Source organism: Mchenga conophoros, linkage group LG19, assembly GCF_057382185.1.
Source record: "Mchenga conophoros isolate Kocher_MC1m ecotype Shallow Benthic linkage group LG19, M_conophoros_male_GT1.1, whole genome shotgun sequence".
NCBI classification, from domain to species: domain Eukaryota; kingdom Metazoa; phylum Chordata; class Actinopteri; order Cichliformes; family Cichlidae; genus Mchenga; species Mchenga conophoros.
Window position 1 is genome coordinate 30,341,039 of NC_140544.1, and position 17,121 is coordinate 30,358,159.

Consider the following 17,121-nt stretch of genomic DNA (forward strand, 5'->3'; position numbering starts at 1 on the left):
GTGAATCGGTTTTTTTGAGTCATTTGATTCACTGAGTCAGTTGACCAGAGAGTGCAAAAAATTTACATTTTCACTCAAACTTAATTTGTCTCTCTTTTCATGTAAATCCCACTGCTAAGATGAATGATTCTAAAAAACAACCCAACTATTTTATGGAGCATAAAAGAGCAAAAACATTTCTAAAATTAAGCAATTTCCTATCAAAATTGCTTAATAAACATTTATTTTGTTTATTTTTATTTTATTAGTATTTTCCTTAAATGTGTTAAATATATATTTTCTCATCTAAATGTCCACTGAGCTGTGAGCCAGGGGGCGGTAATGCGCCTTAACATTGGTTGCCAACCAAGAAGAAGAAGAAGCTGTGAGCCAGGAGGGAGGGGGTGAGTGAGTGAGTGATTCGTTCGCTCGCTCTATGATTCAGCACAGGAGGGAGGGGGTGAGCGAGTCCTGAGTGATTTGCTTAAGCTTACGATTCAGCACAGGAAGGGAGGGGGTGAGTAGCTCAAATGTGTTGTTAGCATGTTAGCAGAGCGATGCTACTGTGAACCGAGGAGCTATTTTCTTGATGTGAGCTTCTACTCAGGGTTTTTTCTTCCAGTTCAGAGCAGAAATGCTTTTGTTAAGAAACTGGCTGTTGTTTTCTTCCCCCCCGCAATTTTAATTATAAGCTAGATATATTTCTACTAAGCAAATTAGTTTGCTAACAGAAACAGGGATGAGTCAGTGAGTCAGTTGGGCTTGTGAATCATGATTCACGAGTCAGTAAAGTGATTCTCGAGTATTGAACGATTCGTTCACGAATCGAACATCACTAGTTTAGAGTGCTCCATTTGGTGATAGCTGTTGAACAACATTTCTAAGGATGTTGAAAAAGACAAATATTTCTGTTTACTATTAGGCAAAATCATCACATAAATCACATTTTCAACAAAAGTTAGAGCGAAGGCACAGTTACAGGGAAAATGTGTCTGTCTGTGACTAAATGTACTGAGGTGAGTAATTTGCTGCCAGCCTGCTTATTGATTCATTGTACTGATGCTACAATGATTTGTAAAAATTTTGGAAATCTACAATAACATTTCTAAATAAAACTGATGATGTACAATGTTGTCAAACCACCTGATTTATAATATTGTTACTTAAGAATAAGAAAAGTAACAGTCTTCAACACTTGCAGATAACAAACTCACAGACACTCACCTCACGCTCGATGATACCAAACACATCAGCAAAGAGCTCATCAACCTCCAGGATACTTACAAGACTGCAGTGGAAACCATGAAGGATGCCAGGAAGCAGCTGGACAGTGAGATGAGCCGTCAGACACAAACCAACTGGGAGCTTGAACACCAGACAAAAAGAAGCAATGACTATAAAAGTCAGATGGAAAAAGTTACAAAGGAAATTGAAGCCATGAGAACACGCTTATCAATGCTTAGTAAGACCGGTTTCATTGTTTCTGTATATGATAAAATTGTAAAAGCATAATGATTTATTTCATAATTTTTTATAAAGGTGGTATTATTTTTTGGAAACAGGCGATGGCTGCAAACACTGTCCTGCAGGATGGATTTTAATGAACTCTGTATGTTACTACTTCCCTTGAAGTCAAATTAATTCAAAACATGGAAGGAATCCAGAGATTTCTGTCAGCTGCAGGGAGGAGATCTTATAATCATAGACAGCCAAGATGAAGAGGTTTGTTAGTATTTCTGTGGAGCGGTGTTCATGCAGATTTCTGAAAATTTATCTTTGGTTTTGTTTCTTTTTTTGTTAGAACTCAACAGTCAATTATTTGAGAAATCAGCTACTTCCGTGCAACTGATATAAGATGCGGTAACCTGAACACAGCTTCAACCGTCTGTTTGTTGAAAAATAGTAACTGTAACGGCGTTGTAACAATAGGAATAGTAATTAGATTACTCATTACTGAAAAAAGTAACGCCGTTTCTTGTAACGCCGTTATTCCCATCACTGGTCTTTCCTCATCATAAAATTTAGATTTTGTGGTAACAAACACATTGATGGCTTACATAATTGGGATAAAGAAGTTAAAAATATGTACAGCTTCTGAATTTAATGTAATTAAAAGATAAAATTCACAATATGCCCGCTCAAGTATTCACCAGAGAAAGAGAAAATGAATTAATTCATTTACTATGTCCCAGATTTAGGGGCTTCAACACAGGACTTGGCCAACTGGAAATCAGGCCGAGAAGGCAAAAATACTTTTAAAATTAAAATAGTGTTTACATTTATTAGTCAAGTTTGACTTTATATCGAGACTTAATGAGATAAAGGCAGGTTTCAGATCAAGTAGACATGTCAGGTGTGTGTTTGAATCAATGCCTTTAGAAAATGTCTGTTTGCTCCACTCATTGCAATGAAATGTTTGTAAAGCATTTTAAAAATATATAAATATTTTCCCGTTTTTGTCCGGACCAGATTATCAAATCAAAGCAAAGTAACACACTGGAAAAACAAAACAAAAAACGTGACTTTTGCCTTCAGGCCCCTACCCTCCCACAGCTATCACCAAATTCGGAGTGCGCATGCGTTGATTTTTGTACCGCAACATGATTGGCAGTCTGATGTTTTATGTGCTCTACTATTTATCACGGTACCTGACCGTTCGACCCTCAGGTAAATCTAACAGTGGATTTGCAAACGTGTCTGAACTTGTGATTGTCGGCTGAGCAAATACGGACTGAAAAAAAAAACTACGTATGTATTTCCCCAGACACGCTGCCTGGAGCTAATAGTGCTAAAGTTTAGTTAGCACTTTTTTTGCTGTCTGCTTCACCGGCATGAGGTTTTTGGTAATGTTTCCCGTTATAAGCTCAGTGTGACACACGTTGTGGTGTCCCCAATTTGCCAAAAGTTTCCTCTTTGTGAAAACGGTAACGAAGAACATATTTAGCTGTTGCAGTGTAGCTAACTTTATGAAGTGCTACATGAGTTAACTTGCACCTGTTCTTGAGGTCTTGACGCCCCCTTGTGACGCAAAGACGCTATCACATGACTTTTATGGTGTTGTTTATGTTCCGTAAGCACGTCTGTGTTTTCATGGGTTGTCGTTGACCTCTTAAAGTATAAGGTTTAGTAACTTTTAGCATACCTGCTTTCTTACTGTATTCTTGGCTTACAGGGGCCTCAAAAAAGGGCCTCCCTCCTGCCGTGGTTAATGACAAAGCTGCGTGGGATGCCAAAACCCGGAGGTTCACCGATTTGCAGACAGAGCAGCTGGAGCAGCGGCTCCGCCCAACCGGTGGTTCGAAGGGAGAAACGAAAGAAAGGGTAAAAGATCCAAGCCCGGAAGTGGAAAAAACTACAAGGAGCAACATGGACAAAGAACCTCCAACGGCTGTCCCGGATAAAGATACAATGAGTGACGGAAACTCAAACATTACTTCAGAAGTACCATCTGAAGTAAAAGAGGAAGAAGCGGGGAAGAGACATGGAGCAAATCAGGAGAACCTTCAAGATTCAAAACAGGAGGATAGAGAAATAATTACCCACCTTAAGGTGCTGCATATGGATGCAGAGAATGGGGGAATCTCACCAGCAAAGGAGACGATGCCAGAGCAAGCACTCGAGGAACAGTTAAAGTGTCTGCAGACAGAGGACAGCATAAAAGATACTGCATCTCAAGTACAGAAACAAGCCATGGGAGAGTCTGGATCTCCAGCTAAGAAGAGCACACCGGAAATGACCAGCTCAGCAGAAGACCAAATTCAAATACCATACATGGAAAAGTTAGAGACTACTTTTGAAGAGTGCTGGGATGAATACATAGTCCCAGCTGCAGATGAGCCACATGATGGAGTCAGCATTTCCGAGACGGTGTTTCCCTCCCTTCTCTCTCATCCTCAGGCCCACTTTAAGCTCAGTGAGCAGCACCATGCACAAACCAGCTGGCACTTCCCTGCAGGACCTGGTCTCACAGAAGAGGTGCAGTGCCCACTTATAACTTTTCCTTCTATGAGCTATTACCCTCCTGTAGAGCCAGCACTTCCCTTGGAAGGTGAGGATGAAGGCTATATTTTGTTTTTAATTTAATATTTTTACTTTTTTTAAAAACTAATTTACAGTTCAGTAACCCGCTCCATGTATATCTGTCCTTCTTCCAGTGATGTGGAGAGTCTGGGTAGAGATGGATGAGAGTGCTGCTTCAGCAGAGCCTGCCCTCATACCCTTCACAAATGCCACTATGGACTTCACTGTAATGTCCTACAACATCCTTGCTCAGGACTTACTAGAAGCCAACCAGCAACTGTACACACACTGCCCCCTGGAGGTGCTGGATTGGCATTACCGATGTAACCTGCTTTTAAAGGAAATAGAACAATGGCTACCAGACGTGAGTCATGTCAAATTCATGTTTCTGAAATTTAACTTGCAAAATTTTATATCTAATGTTAGGTGTCCGCTAATACTCTGTGTAGATTTTGTGTCTTCAAGAGGTTCAGGAGAACCACTACCATGAACAGCTGCATCCTGCCCTGTCTCAGATGGGTAGGTCAGCTGAGACAAAACAGTGGAAGAGTCATGTTGGGGGATGTTTTGACAAAGATGTTACACATATTCTGTTCATGTTGTTGATCCAGGCTACACTTGTGTGTACAAGAGGCGTACGGGAACCAAGACAGATGGATGTGCTACTTGCTTTCGTAGCAGCTTCTCTCAAGTGGCTGCCACTCACCTAGAGTTCTTCAAGCCTGAGACGGAGCTGTTAGACCGGCACAATGTGGGCATTGTTTTGCTTCTTCAGCCACTGGTCAACCGGGGTTCACAAGTGAAGGAGGTGGGCTCGCCACTCTGTGTAGCCAACACCCACCTGCTTTTCAACCCCAGGAGGGGGGACGTGAAGTTGGCTCAGTTAGCAATATTGCTGGCTGAAATTGACAGCGTGATCAAGTCCTGTAAGGCTAAAGGTGAACACTGTAACGTAATAATGTGTGGAGACTTTAACTCTGTCCCACACATGCCTCTGTACCAGCTGATCACTACCAGCCAACTCCACTACCAAAACCTGCCAGCATGGATGGTAAGAAAATATAAACTAATTAAGTAACACCTTGTCTCGATTTTTATTTATTCATGCCTCAGTAAGAGTTTCTGTATTCACTGACAGGTATCAGGTCAAGAAGATCTGTCATATAAGGCCAATTGCCACAGACTGTTGGCGCCACTTTGGCCCAGCTCTCTGGGAATCACTGGCAGCTGCCAGTACACTACTGCCAATGAGATATTTGAGAGACAGAAATCAGGTAAGGTTAAGTCAAGTGCACTGTTACTATAGAAATATTGATCCATAGCGCATGTCTCATTCTTCAGTGGTATCTTTTCTCCATAATTTCTATTGATGCTTGATGATTTCTTCTTCTTGCGTAGGGAAATGTCAGTACAGCCACGACTTCATGCTGCAGCTGCGCTACTGTCCAGCTGCTTGTGTCCGTCCTCAGGGCCTGGAAGAGATTCCAGGGGTGACTGACATCACACCAGGTAGTACAAAAATACAATACAGAAACTGCACTCGCATTTTCATTTAAAGCTCCTGATTTCCTTACCATGATATGTTGATTCTCTGTTCATTTTTTTCTTATTGTGCACAGATGCTTCAAGGGCAAATCATCTTGATGATAAAAGGTCAGTTTACCACAGAAGCAACAGACAATAAACAACATAGTATTAAAGTTACTGTAACTGAATTCTTTCTACCATTTAGAAAGTTACATATCACACATGGAGCTAATGTATGATGTACAATATTATCAAGCTTACGCTGATTTTTAGCTCCATGTTTTTAGTTTTAGACTCTCCTATGGTAGCTTTACATGGTTTAAAAAGCCCTTATTTATGTTGAAGTGAACCTCGATGGAGAGCTCTGCATCATCCGCTGTCTGAAAAAAGTAGTTTTAGCTCCTGTCACTTTGAGGCCACCTTACCTTTAAGCCCTTTGTTCTGTTTGCTGCCCTTTGTAAACAAAACATTACGTAGCAGATGTATGGTGCTGCTGTTTACCTGGTATCTAGTCGTTTACCTGGGATGACAATATTAAGGATGCCCACACTGAGCCTAAGCTTTTGGGTCACACGGATCACATTTCAGTACTGTGTAAGCCTCTTTACATTTCTTTATATTTCACCAGGAACTTGGGAAATGCAGAGATTTATTGAAATGCATACAAAGATACAAAGTTTGTTCAATTCTAATGAGCTTTTAAAGTCAATAGTTGGTATTCTTCAGCACTCTATTAGGCAACTTTATTGTAATTTATTTAAGTGGTCTTTATAAATGGATCTTCAGGTGTTTTGAAGGACATTCAAAGCTCTTCTTTGGATGTTGCCTTTTATCTCATTCTCTGTCAAGATGATCCCACAGTGCTTCAGTGTTTTTCTTCATATCCAGGTATGCTTATACTGCATTGGTACTATGTTTGGGGCTGTCTTGCGGAAAATTCTAGCTTTTGTCAATCAGTTGCCTTCAGATAAGTGAGGCACAGTGGGTGAAAACTTCACAGTATTTTTATACATGCATAATTCCATTGTTTTGACAAGATCCCCCAACACCACTGGCTGAAATCCCACGACAGAGCCTTCCTGTATTTTACAGACTGCTTTAGAGGCCGTTTGTACCTCTCTTCTCCCTCCTCTGTGCATATTAATAATGGTTGGGGTGAGAAATTTCAAATTTGGATTCTCATCCCACAGCGTCATGGTGGTTAGGACTGTTGCCTCACAGCAAGAAGGTCCTGAGTTCAATTTCACCATCAGGCCGGGGTCTTTCTGTGTGTACTCCAGCTTCCTCCCACAGTTCAAAGACATGTAGTTAGCTAAGTTAGGTTAATTGGTAACTCTATAGTTAATTGCCCATAGTGAGTGCGATTGGTTGTCTGTCTCTATCTGTTATCCCTGTGACAGACTGGGTATACCCTACGACAGCTGGGATAGACAAAGATAAGTGGAAGAGAATGGATGGATGGATTCTCATCCCACAAGACCTGCTACCACTGACTTTCAGTCCAGTTCTTGTGTAATTTGTCATTCTTCATCCTTTTGGTATGGTAGCTACCCTTCCAGTAATTGTTTCTGATGAGGCTTTAGCAATAAGGATCGGCTGAAGGGCCATCTAGAATTTTTTTTCCTATTTCTTACCAAAATAATTTTCAAATACTGTCCATTTTCTGTTGATAGTTTCTTTTTGACTTGTTATTGCATCTTTTTTTCTGCACTTGTGCCGTTATCCTATTTTCTTTTTAACGACACACTGCACACTCTGCCAAGTTTTAGGCTAATAGCTTTTTGAAATTTTGCAAAAATACAGTACTATGCCTGTCAGACTTGTTATCACTGGCACTTTTTGTAGATTCAGCTAAAGAAAGTACACCTAATTATGTTTTATGTGACAGACTGCTAGCAACAAGGTGCCTAAAGAAACATCCCTTGAGTTTTTATGCTTCAGGGATCCATGGGTCAGTGTGAAGTGGCTTAATAAAGACCAAAAGATATTTATCTGAAAATGGTCTGTTTCAAGGACTGGACTAAAATGAGTAAAAAGCAGCCAATATCCAAGTAAGAACTTTTTTTTTTTTTTTTTTTTTTGTTATTACTTTATTCTGAACAAAACGAGACAGCAACTTAGAAGAGACAGATCCAGGACAAGGACATAGATGACTTAAAAACACGGACGATACAATAATTGAAACACGGGGGATATAGGAGCGAGTGTAGAATTTATAATGTGCAAGGAACCTCAATGTGAGAAGTGTCTTTAACCAGAATCTGTCAGTGATCAGGTGAAAGATGGTGGGATGTGGCAGCCCAGCAAGTAAGACAGCTGTGCAGTAATCTGGGTCCAAAAGGGCTTCATGTAGGTGCAGAGCCTGATTGCATCTCGGGGTGTTCTGAGAGCACTGTATGCAAGTATCGGTGTCGCTAAATCCAATTTTGCAAAGGTGATGCCAAGAGTGAGATGAGTAATTCTTTTTTTTTCTTTCCAAATAGTTGAATTGAACAAGCTATAATTGAATACAAAGTCTGGGTTATTGAAGATTAGTGACTTAGATTAGTGGATGGTCTAACTACAGAGTGTGTGATCTGATATGCATCCCACCAGAGTTGACGCTATTGTTATACTTTGGAAGCATTTATGTTTTTTAAGAGGCTGGGTGATAAGCGGTAGGTCTGACAAATGTATATCTTTACCAAGTACTTGTTTGGTATCTAACCAGATGGTTTCATGTTGGGAGTGCAAGTATAACTTTGAAAGACCTTCAGAAAGCTTGGAGAACTACTGCTCAAGAACACTTTAAAAACACGAAAGTGTCATTTGAAGCAAGATATCCAGAAAGGAGGGGGTGGCTCAAGACTTTTGCACAGAACAGTACATATGTTGACCTAATTGCATCTTTGGCCAAAACTAATGAGCATCCACCACTGTAACAGGATAGACAGATGAAAGATGATAAGTAACAGCAAAATATGTCCACTGGAAGTATAAATAAGATCTATTAATCATTAATTCTATGGTTTTGCAGGTTCAGACACACAGTCCACCATCGGTTAAACCTAGACTCGGTTTATAAGCACATTCTCCCAGGTTCTGGAAATCCAGAAGTGACAACCCTGCATTCGGAGGTCGGACACACAGTCGACTACATCTTCTATTCTCCAAAACATGTTCTTACTGGTCGACAAGGTATGAGGATGTCTGACACGAAGAATATTTAAGATGTTCAAGCTCTAAATTAATTATTTGTGACATTAAATATATTGTGTTGTTTATTGTTTCTTTTCCTTAGCTTGTGCTAGCTTTCTGAACGATGGCCTGAAACTCATCGGGTCTCTTTCTCTTCTGTCTGAGGATGTCTTGTGGTCAATGAATGGCCTTCCCAATCACATATTCCCCTCAGACCATCTCAGTCTTCTCGCTAAATTTCAGCTGGACCTCAGTAATGCTTGACGGGAAGAACTGTGATTGAATGTTGGAACATATTTTCTTTCCAACTGTTCATTTATACAGGTTTTTGTTATAAATACATTTTTTCTGCTTCACTACTGGCAACAAAATCATAGTTTTGCAACTGAATAGACCTTAATTTCTTTTCCCAAATAGCAATGTAAATAATGGCCACCATTTTTCAGTCTACTTTTTTTGTGCTTTTCATTAGATAAATACTGAAATGTCACAATTCTTTAATGATGCTTTAACAGTTTCTTTTAAAAATGCAGCCATTGATTGCTTTGTTGCTGGTGTGGAAACTACATGGACCTGTTCATGTTCATGTTGCTGTTGGTGAATGTTGTTTTGTTTGGGGTGGGATTTTTTTATTTTTTTTATTTTAAATTTAGTCTTGAAACTATGAATATTTTTTAGATTGTTAATAATGCTGAATAAATATATTCCCTGTGTGTGCATCTCCCTGTGTTTACTGTCTGGTGATGTCTGGATGACATGAATTAATATTTGTGTGGTGTTGATTTGTTAATGCATGATGAATCTTAGTGTGAAAGGGTAAAATGTAGGCTGTAGAGTGTGTCATCACCCCTGTCAGTATGCTGTTTAGATATATAGGGTTATGATGAAGGAAAACCATGAACCCCTTACCTCTGCTGGTATGATTTTGTTTACTTTGTGTGAATTGCAGTTAAAGTTCAGTTCATCATATACTAGTGCAGCCCCTCGATTAACCCACTGTTTGAGACGAGTCATTTTAAGATAACATACTTTATTTCTCCCTAAGTTAGGACATTCCCTTGCCCTGCTAGCTGCTTGTCCTGTGTGAGCACACCATGATTATTATTTCTACTAGGAGTAAAACTATAAATAGATTATTCAGTTTGGGCATAGTCTTACTTTTTCAGCATTTTTTCCAATTTGAAGGTATTCTGAAATCTAAAAGTCCAGTATGTTGAACTCTGCCATCGCAGTATGACAGTGCTTTAGTTTGCTGAGGCTTGTGTTTCCCCTGTTATAGAAGTGTTTGCTTTGTATAGTAGTCCTGACAGAGATGGTGTTTAGAGAGCTCAGTGCGCTCTTGTTATGTGCCTCTGTTCTGGAAGGATCTGCAGTGCTCATTATGAACTGCTGATAGATAGAAAACCAAAAAATTCCCTGCCTGGCACAAAGACACCAAATTACAGTGTGTCTCCTTGTTAAGTATAGAGTTTATGATCTTGTTAAGGATTAGCAGACATTTTAACCTTTTTTTAAGCAAGGTGTTGCGTAATCTCCAGGCATTCAAAGTTTTTTCTTTGGTCATTTGCTGCTTTTCACAAATTTTCAGTCCAGTCCTTGTACCTGACCCGTTTCCTAAACCACATAACACTGACCTATGACTTATTCAAAGCATAAAAAAGGCACGTAATTCAAGCAACGAACCTGTCTTGTGTTTACACATTATAGAAAGCTGAGCAAAGAACCAATTTTAAATTCTATATTCAGAAACTTTGTTACTAGAAGCCTGTCACAAAAGCAAATTTGTTTCCAGTTCTTCGGTTAAATCAAGGAAAACAACAAAAACTTGGGATATCTCAGTATAGCATACAGTGTGTTCTTAAACAGTCTGAGGAACCTGGACAAGTAGAAGACCAAAGACGTGTCAGGCCTAAAACTGTATCTACAGCAGATAAGCACCATCAGAAATTCCTTTAAAAAATTGGACAAATTCAACAAAGACTTAACCAGGGTCCAAGAGACCCATCTAGTGTCATAAAACTGTCCACAGCTTGCAGTTATCACTAAAAAATAGATATACAAACACACTAAACCACTGCCTTAACTTTCTTGTTGGAGGTAATAAAAAAACCCATAAAGATGTGTTGCCATAATCAACGTGACTCTTTATTGTGATTCTGCAAATCAACAGTTTTTGATACAAAACAACCGTGTTATAAGACATGAGAATGGACAACACCTACCGTAGAGATAAAAACGTTGGCTGCAGCAACATTTGAAACAGGGTGATAAACAATTAAGTATTTACGGGTGATCGTCAACAACGAGGGTATAAAATGACGGTATTTCCAATAAAAAAATACAAAATGCAGGTAAAAGTGCTGTAAACAAACTGCTATACACTTTTGTTTAAATGGAAGTCAGTTGCTTAGGTTACCACTTAAGGCAAGTGAAGCATTTGATAAAGTTGCTACAAATAAAAGTACAGTTCACACAAACTCGCCTCGTTGTTACTTTACAATAAATGCAGCTGCATTACTCATCGGCTTTAACTCATGTGAAAGATGTTATATTTATCAGTTAGAATAACTGATGACACGTGTTTATGTTATAGTGATTCAGACGGGCAGAGCTGCTTTGTGTTTAGTCGGGCAATAAGAATAATGGGTTAGATGTTTTTAAAAAAGTGTTTATCCTCCTCTTTGAATTATCACACAAGGCACGAGGGAAGTGGTTTGCAAACTAGTCACTACACAAGTAATGGTTGCCCAGCAGAATCTAAGTGGATATATACTACATGACATTTATTTGCACACTTACAGTACAACTAGACAGATTGCAGACGAGCCTCGAGAGCTTCTGTAGACAGCACAGGGACCTGTGATATGTCCAGCAGCTGAGCTGGTACTTTTTGTCCAGCTTTAGCTTCTTCGCTTTGTTTTACCAAAACTTTTTCAGTCATTTATAATGTTTACATATTACTGCACTTGTGCCCCAGCTCTGTTTTATGTTGGGAGCACTGCCAGCACCAATTTCTATGCACAGTAACTGCTACAGAAAAATACTGTAACAACACAGGGAAGCTGAATGAGGCGTTTGTTTGCGAGGAGTTGCTGGTAATCTATTCAACACTGAATCCTGTGAACGGGCCAGTGTGTACAAAAAAATAAACCTTAGGTTAAATCACTGGCCCCTGGAAAATATCAGATTCACGTCATATGACATGTAACACATTAACCACCACTTCCATGATCTAAATCTAAATCTGTGGGCACAAATTCAATGAGCAGCATTGGAATCTGTGAGCAAGAAACAAAACAAAAGGGTAGGAAGGCATAGAGGGGTACCTGTGTGTACAAAGCTCAGATCAGCCCCAAGCATGAGGGAAATTTATACACAAGTCAACTCTGCTTAAAAAAAATAAATTCTGCTTCTGCTTCTCTCACGACCTGATTCGAGGATTAGAAATCTCTCGGCCCTACTGTGATTGGTCACCGTAAACACAGTCATACCCACATGGAGATTCTTGTACTGTCACTGACAGCTAATATTACAGGAAGTCCAGAGGCGGCGGAGTTAATGGAGACTCCAAATTAAGGGTCCACATAACAAATTCAAGTAAAAACATTTTTGTCAAGTAACATATAAACATTGTAAAACTGGCAGGGAAAAAGTGCATTGTAAGATTTTCTTTAGCCTATCCAAATGAATAGCATTCCTTAACTGTTTTTAAGCCTGAATAGGTAAGGCTACACAGTGGGTATAACTGTTTTGCAGCAAAACACTCAACTCACACGCTCTGCCCTTTGTTCCTGATTGGATCATTAAATTGAAATTTAATAGAAGTGAAAACATCAGAGCAGGCGTTTTTCTTTTTACACTGAGCTGTGGTTGCACCTATAGAGCATCCATATTTCACTGCTGTAATCAGATTTTTAAAAATTGATATTGCATTTTTTATGTTGTTGTACCATTATGCAGCATACTGACTGTTTTTATGCTGCATTTTAGCGCTTTTTCTTTTAACCAAAACACATTTGAAAGATGATGTCACTTCACAGCTTTAGCTGTGCCATAGCATTAACCTGTATGAGCACGTATGTCCTCCAGCACCAAGCAGAAACGCTCTCAGACACATGTCCCATTCTTTGCCTCTCCCTGTGTTTTTTGTTTCCAGCTTGCAGCTGCTTCCCGGTCATTGAATTTGTGCATGAGGACTTGTGAGTGGGTGGCAGTTAATATGTGCACGTGTGGAAATAATCAAATTTTCTAATGAACGTGTTCTGTTACGCTCGTCTTCTATGGCAAAATCTAACACCCTGTGTGGCGCTTTGAAATCTGCTAATTATCTAAAAAAATAAAATAAAATCTTCCTCAGACTCGAATCTGGTATCCGTTCATATCTGTGGAGGATTTTTGTTCCAAAACCTTCTTGTCTCCAGAGGGGCTGCAAATAAATAAATAAATAAATGTTAGAAACAACAACGAGGTTTATTCATATAAGAAGCAAACTGTGACTAATTTAGAAGCTCCTTCTTTTTGCCTTCGATCATAAGACATCTCCAGCGCAAATACTGAGAGCTATGCAGAGCATGTGATTAATCATACCGCCTCTCAACACGGCTGATCCTCCGTATGGGGCTGCCTGGTCCTCTGAGGGGTGAACCCATGCTGTTCCTCCTATCTTTGGTGGGAGATGGAGGTGCAGGCTTTCCTATCTGCAAAACCACAAAAGAACATAAGAGCGTCATTCACTTGAAAACATCATGAGTGAGCTACCAGTGCTTTCACCATTACTCTGAGTGTCAGTGGCTGAAGTATGTCTCTGTCTTTAATGTGATTGTGTAATGCACTGAGTGCACAAGATCAGCTACTGATGGACAGAGCCACCCTTGAGTAAAGCACTGCAGAGCAGCGTCAAGTCAGTTTTATTATACACCGAGCTCAGCATCCAGGCTGCCTTCATTATATGAGCATCAGAGGTGATGAGAGAACAGCATTTGAGAGAGATTGCTCTTCAAACAGCAGTTCAAATCAGTGTCACCACGCATGAAGAGAGCACGTCAAAGGGAATTTGATAAGCAGAAAGGGCAGTCCACCTGCGCCACTCTACCTTTAGCCTCATGTCTCGAGTATGTCTCTCCAGCTCCTTCCGTAGCTCCTCCTTGGTGAGCTTGTCCACATCAAGTATCGAATGTTTCCACTCTATCTGCTCCACGCTGTGAGGATCGTGGGAAACGTACTGGCCAATCTTGACTTTTCGTAAGGTGTGCCAGTAGCCCCTGTATGCTCCTTCAAACTCCTGGACCAAGTCCAGTAGTGTTCGAAATTCCAGGGGCTTAAACATGAGTTCCTCTCTTCGGCTCATGCCCAGCGCTCCGAAGCGCCCCCCGCTGTGGACTCCCAGCACAATGTGGTGGAAGTGGTTCCCTGAGAACTGAGATTTAAAGCTGAGGGGGAAGCGCTCCACGGCAGGCATGTTGTTGGTGAGGTAACTGCATCAAGCTGAGTCAAGGAAACGTACAACTGACCTTCAAATCCTAAGTCTAAAAAACGTCTGTACAAATTGATCTAAAACCGGGCATATAATGGTGAAGCCTGCTGCTTCTTATTATGTAGAAAATCCATCTGTTTTGTTCCGCTATACTAGATAATATCTGAAGCCAAAATTTGATGAGAAAACATACGGTAGATCTGCCAAAAACAAATTTATGAATCCATTTGTCAACCCATTCTGTCAGGCTCCACTGGAGTGAAGCAGAAAACAAAACAGTAACACTTTATAATACGGCCGTGACTAAAGGTGCAATCCCATAGCAATTAAATGGAATTTCATTGAATTTTATGCATATGTATTGATGTATCCATTAATGTTTTAAAATTACTGTTTGTTTTTTCACTAAACTACCAGGAAATTATGCAGTACTTAAATTTACATACAGTATAATTATTTCTTGTTTACCTACCCTTAAGTATTTGTGTAGAAATATAATTACATTGTAATTTTAAATAAAATTAATTGAAATTTAATTTAATTACAGGGTAATTACGCCCTTAGTCTCAAGCTGTATTGTAAAGTGCTGCCAACAAAACAATAAATTAAGACCTGCACCACGTCCTCTGTGGTCATAAAGATACATTCCCAAGATCACTGCCTCCAGACATTTGATTGGCAGAGCCTCCCGCGTCATCTCCTTAGCAATGTCCATTAACCTGCGCAAAACAAACGAAAAACAAGAGTACCATTTAATGTCATTCTGAGTTAGGGGACAGCAGCCTACTGCACTACCAGTTACAGGAACACATTGTTATTGATTTCATGAAAACAAAAGCATTGTCATTGAGCCAGGGAAATAATATTGGCGCTACTAAATCTAATAAAGTGAGGTCAGGGAAAGTGTTTTCCAGCCCTGTGCTGATTGACACACACTCCTACACACAAAGCCCTGAAGTAAACCAGAGAGATCCATATGCATGCACTCACAGCAACACTGGGTAAATATTAAGAAATCAAAGACCCTCATCCCAGACATCCTGTGATTGCTGCTGTAAATATCTGTGACTGAAGAACTCCTTACGCAGTAAGAGGGCGGCTTTTCTTTATTTCAAAAAACTGCGTTCCTGTGTGATTGTACCTGTAAAGCACAGTTAAGGTCATACTGCGAGAAGGCAACATGACAAATGTTTTAAGAGAAAGGAAAAGGCAGCTCCTTAAAGTGCTCTGTGGGAGTCATAGGCTGTTGGTTAATAATGGATGAAATCCTTCTCTGGCTGGAAATCAAGCTTTCACCTAATATAGCATCTGTGGTGGCCTACATTATATTTCAGCTGTCTGGCCCATATTTTAAACTGTGAAAAAAACAGTGGGTCAGTGGGATTCTGCACTTTAACATCCACATTTCCTATGATCGGTGTGTAAAATCTATAAACACTCTATATAGTCTCAAAATCATTTTAAATGCACCCTGTTATCACTGATTTAGTTCTAACCGGCTTGCTCAAAGGATACTGCAATTCCCTGATGTACTTCTGTATGGCTTCCAGGCGCTGTGGGATAGTGGTGGTAGGCTGGTATGTAGGCACACTTGGTATTGGAATCTGTGGGACAGAGCATCCGAACATCTGCATTACCATAACACAATCCCAATATTCATTGCAGCTGGTGAATGTAGCATTGTTTGACCTCTGTGCTCTTCTGTTTTGTATAACTAATAGCAAAAGTAGCAAAATAGAAATTTCCTGTGCAGGGAAGTTTGCACAAAACACGCGTTATATATTCAGTGCTGTGCGAGCAGCTGCATTTCCTTCCTCCTTCCTTCGGGCTTTACCTTGGGCAGGTCAGTGGCACCTCTTATCTCCTTCGCCAATGCTTCACCGCTGGGATGGATTCGAGCCACATGGCGCCACATCCTCTCCCAAGTCTCCTCATCCACCGGGAAGCCACTTCTGTTCACATAGAAAGGCACCCCTCCATCCCTCAACTCTTCGTCGCCTTCATCCTCCTGCTCCTCGTCTCTCTCCTCCAATGAGCCAACTGTGGCCAAGAGCATCCCCTCCTTTACCAGGAAGCCCAGCAGAGTTCTGGCACAGAAACGTCCTGACTGATGCCTTTAAATCCTTACACCTTGATTAATCTGCTTGCAGGTTTAAGTAGGTGTCCACGACAGATGGCCAACTCATGACACCGAGTGGATTATGGCATCAGTATTTCATAAAAGAAAGGCTGATCTGCTATAATTAATATTCGCCTGTGTCACAGCACGTAAATATGAGGCAGTGGTTTAATAACGTGTATTAAAATCGTACTGCAATAAGTATTAGACACTTTGAAATAAACAATAGTAGACTAAAGGCATTCAATGACCAGAAATTGAAATAAATAAATCGAGACAATAAGGCTACTTAAGGTATAAAATGCTTGGCCTTACTGTTAATGTTCATCAACAACCAAACACAGGCCAGCCAACATTAACACTCTCGATGCGAGGATTGACTTTGCAGACAGCAAAGTATAAATTCCTAATTCCCCCTTTCGTTAGAGGTCATTCACGCCACAGACATCCAGCAAATCGCCGCTCTCCTGCATTTCCATCTCCCCGGCGCTGCTCACACGTCCGCTTTGTCCGTTTCACCAAACGATTTCCGTCCAAGTCCGCCGGTTCATTGTTCACACAGATGCTCTTCTTGGCTTCAGCGTCTGCGGTTATTCACATCCAACGAGCTACTCAGACACTCCCCAAATCTCTTCTCCTGCGCATGCTCCCTACTTAGCGGATGATCTCAGCAGGGGTACGATGATGCATTTAGGTGCTCCTCGTAAGCTGTCAACCTGAGGTCTGCTTTAGCTTATATTTCAATTTTCCAATTTAACAGTATACTACAAGTAGAAAATAAGGAAATGTACTTCTTGATTATAAAATGTCACATTACTGTTAAATG

At 40.3% G+C, this 17,121-nt stretch overlaps 2 protein-coding genes across 4 annotated transcripts; one reads left to right on the forward strand and one right to left on the reverse strand.

Annotated features, from left to right (window-relative positions):
* The first annotated feature begins 902 nt into the window (after positions 1-902).
* Positions 903-9,422, forward strand: angel1 (angel homolog 1 (Drosophila)). Of its 3 annotated transcripts, XM_085257309.1 has the most exons (12): positions 903-995; positions 1,181-1,441; positions 1,542-1,701; positions 3,152-4,027; positions 4,134-4,363; positions 4,449-4,518; positions 4,611-5,050; positions 5,138-5,273; positions 5,398-5,508; positions 5,619-5,652; positions 8,543-8,703; positions 8,807-9,422. In XM_085257309.1, the coding sequence occupies exons 4-12, from the start codon at positions 3,346-3,348 to the stop codon at positions 8,965-8,967; spliced, it is 2,025 nt and encodes a 674-aa protein (XP_085113435.1). In that variant the 5' UTR covers positions 903-995; positions 1,181-1,441; positions 1,542-1,701; positions 3,152-3,345; the 3' UTR covers positions 8,968-9,422. The 3 variants fall into 3 exon arrangements, with proteins under 3 accessions (XP_085113435.1, XP_085113434.1, XP_085113437.1); XM_085257308.1 differs by lacking the exons at positions 903-995; positions 1,181-1,441; positions 1,542-1,701 and adding an exon at positions 2,528-2,646; XM_085257311.1 differs by lacking the exons at positions 903-995; positions 1,181-1,441; positions 1,542-1,701 and adding an exon at positions 2,619-2,727.
* Positions 9,423-10,830: 1,408 nt separating this feature from the next.
* Positions 10,831-16,925, reverse strand: vash1 (vasohibin 1). Its single transcript, XM_085257646.1, has 7 exons — positions 16,011-16,925; positions 15,692-15,780; positions 15,261-15,317; positions 14,821-14,895; positions 13,796-14,177; positions 13,291-13,400; positions 10,831-13,129 (listed from the first exon to the last, which is right to left on the reverse strand). The coding sequence occupies exons 1-7, from the start codon at positions 16,230-16,232 to the stop codon at positions 13,057-13,059; spliced, it is 1,008 nt and encodes a 335-aa protein (XP_085113772.1). The 5' UTR covers positions 16,233-16,925; the 3' UTR covers positions 10,831-13,056.
* Between the last annotated feature and the right edge of the window lie 196 nt (positions 16,926-17,121).

What these genes read in the sequence shown, in the direction of transcription:
- vash1 (XM_085257646.1), bottom strand. Translation starts at nt 16,232, where the DNA reads ATGCTCTTGGCCACAGTTGGCTCATTGGAGGAGAGAGACGAGGAGCAG. An exon ending in AAGTACATCAGGGAATTGCA is followed by an intron (nt 15,318 to 15,691) that starts GTATCCTTTGAG and finishes TGTGCTTTACAG; the next exon opens with GTACAATCACACAGGAACGC. An exon ending in ATCAGCCGTGTTGAGAGGCG is followed by an intron (nt 13,130 to 13,290) that starts GTATGATTAATC and finishes ATTTATTTGCAG; the next exon opens with CCCCTCTGGAGACAAGAAGG.
- angel1 (XM_085257308.1), top strand. Translation starts at nt 2,580, where the DNA reads ATGATTGGCAGTCTGATGTTTTATGTGCTCTACTATTTATCACGGTAC. An exon ending in GCCAGCACTTCCCTTGGAAG is followed by an intron (nt 4,028 to 4,133) that starts GTGAGGATGAAG and finishes TCCTTCTTCCAG; the next exon opens with TGATGTGGAGAGTCTGGGTA. An exon ending in ATTTGAGAGACAGAAATCAG is followed by an intron (nt 5,274 to 5,397) that starts GTAAGGTTAAGT and finishes CTTCTTGCGTAG; the next exon opens with GGAAATGTCAGTACAGCCAC.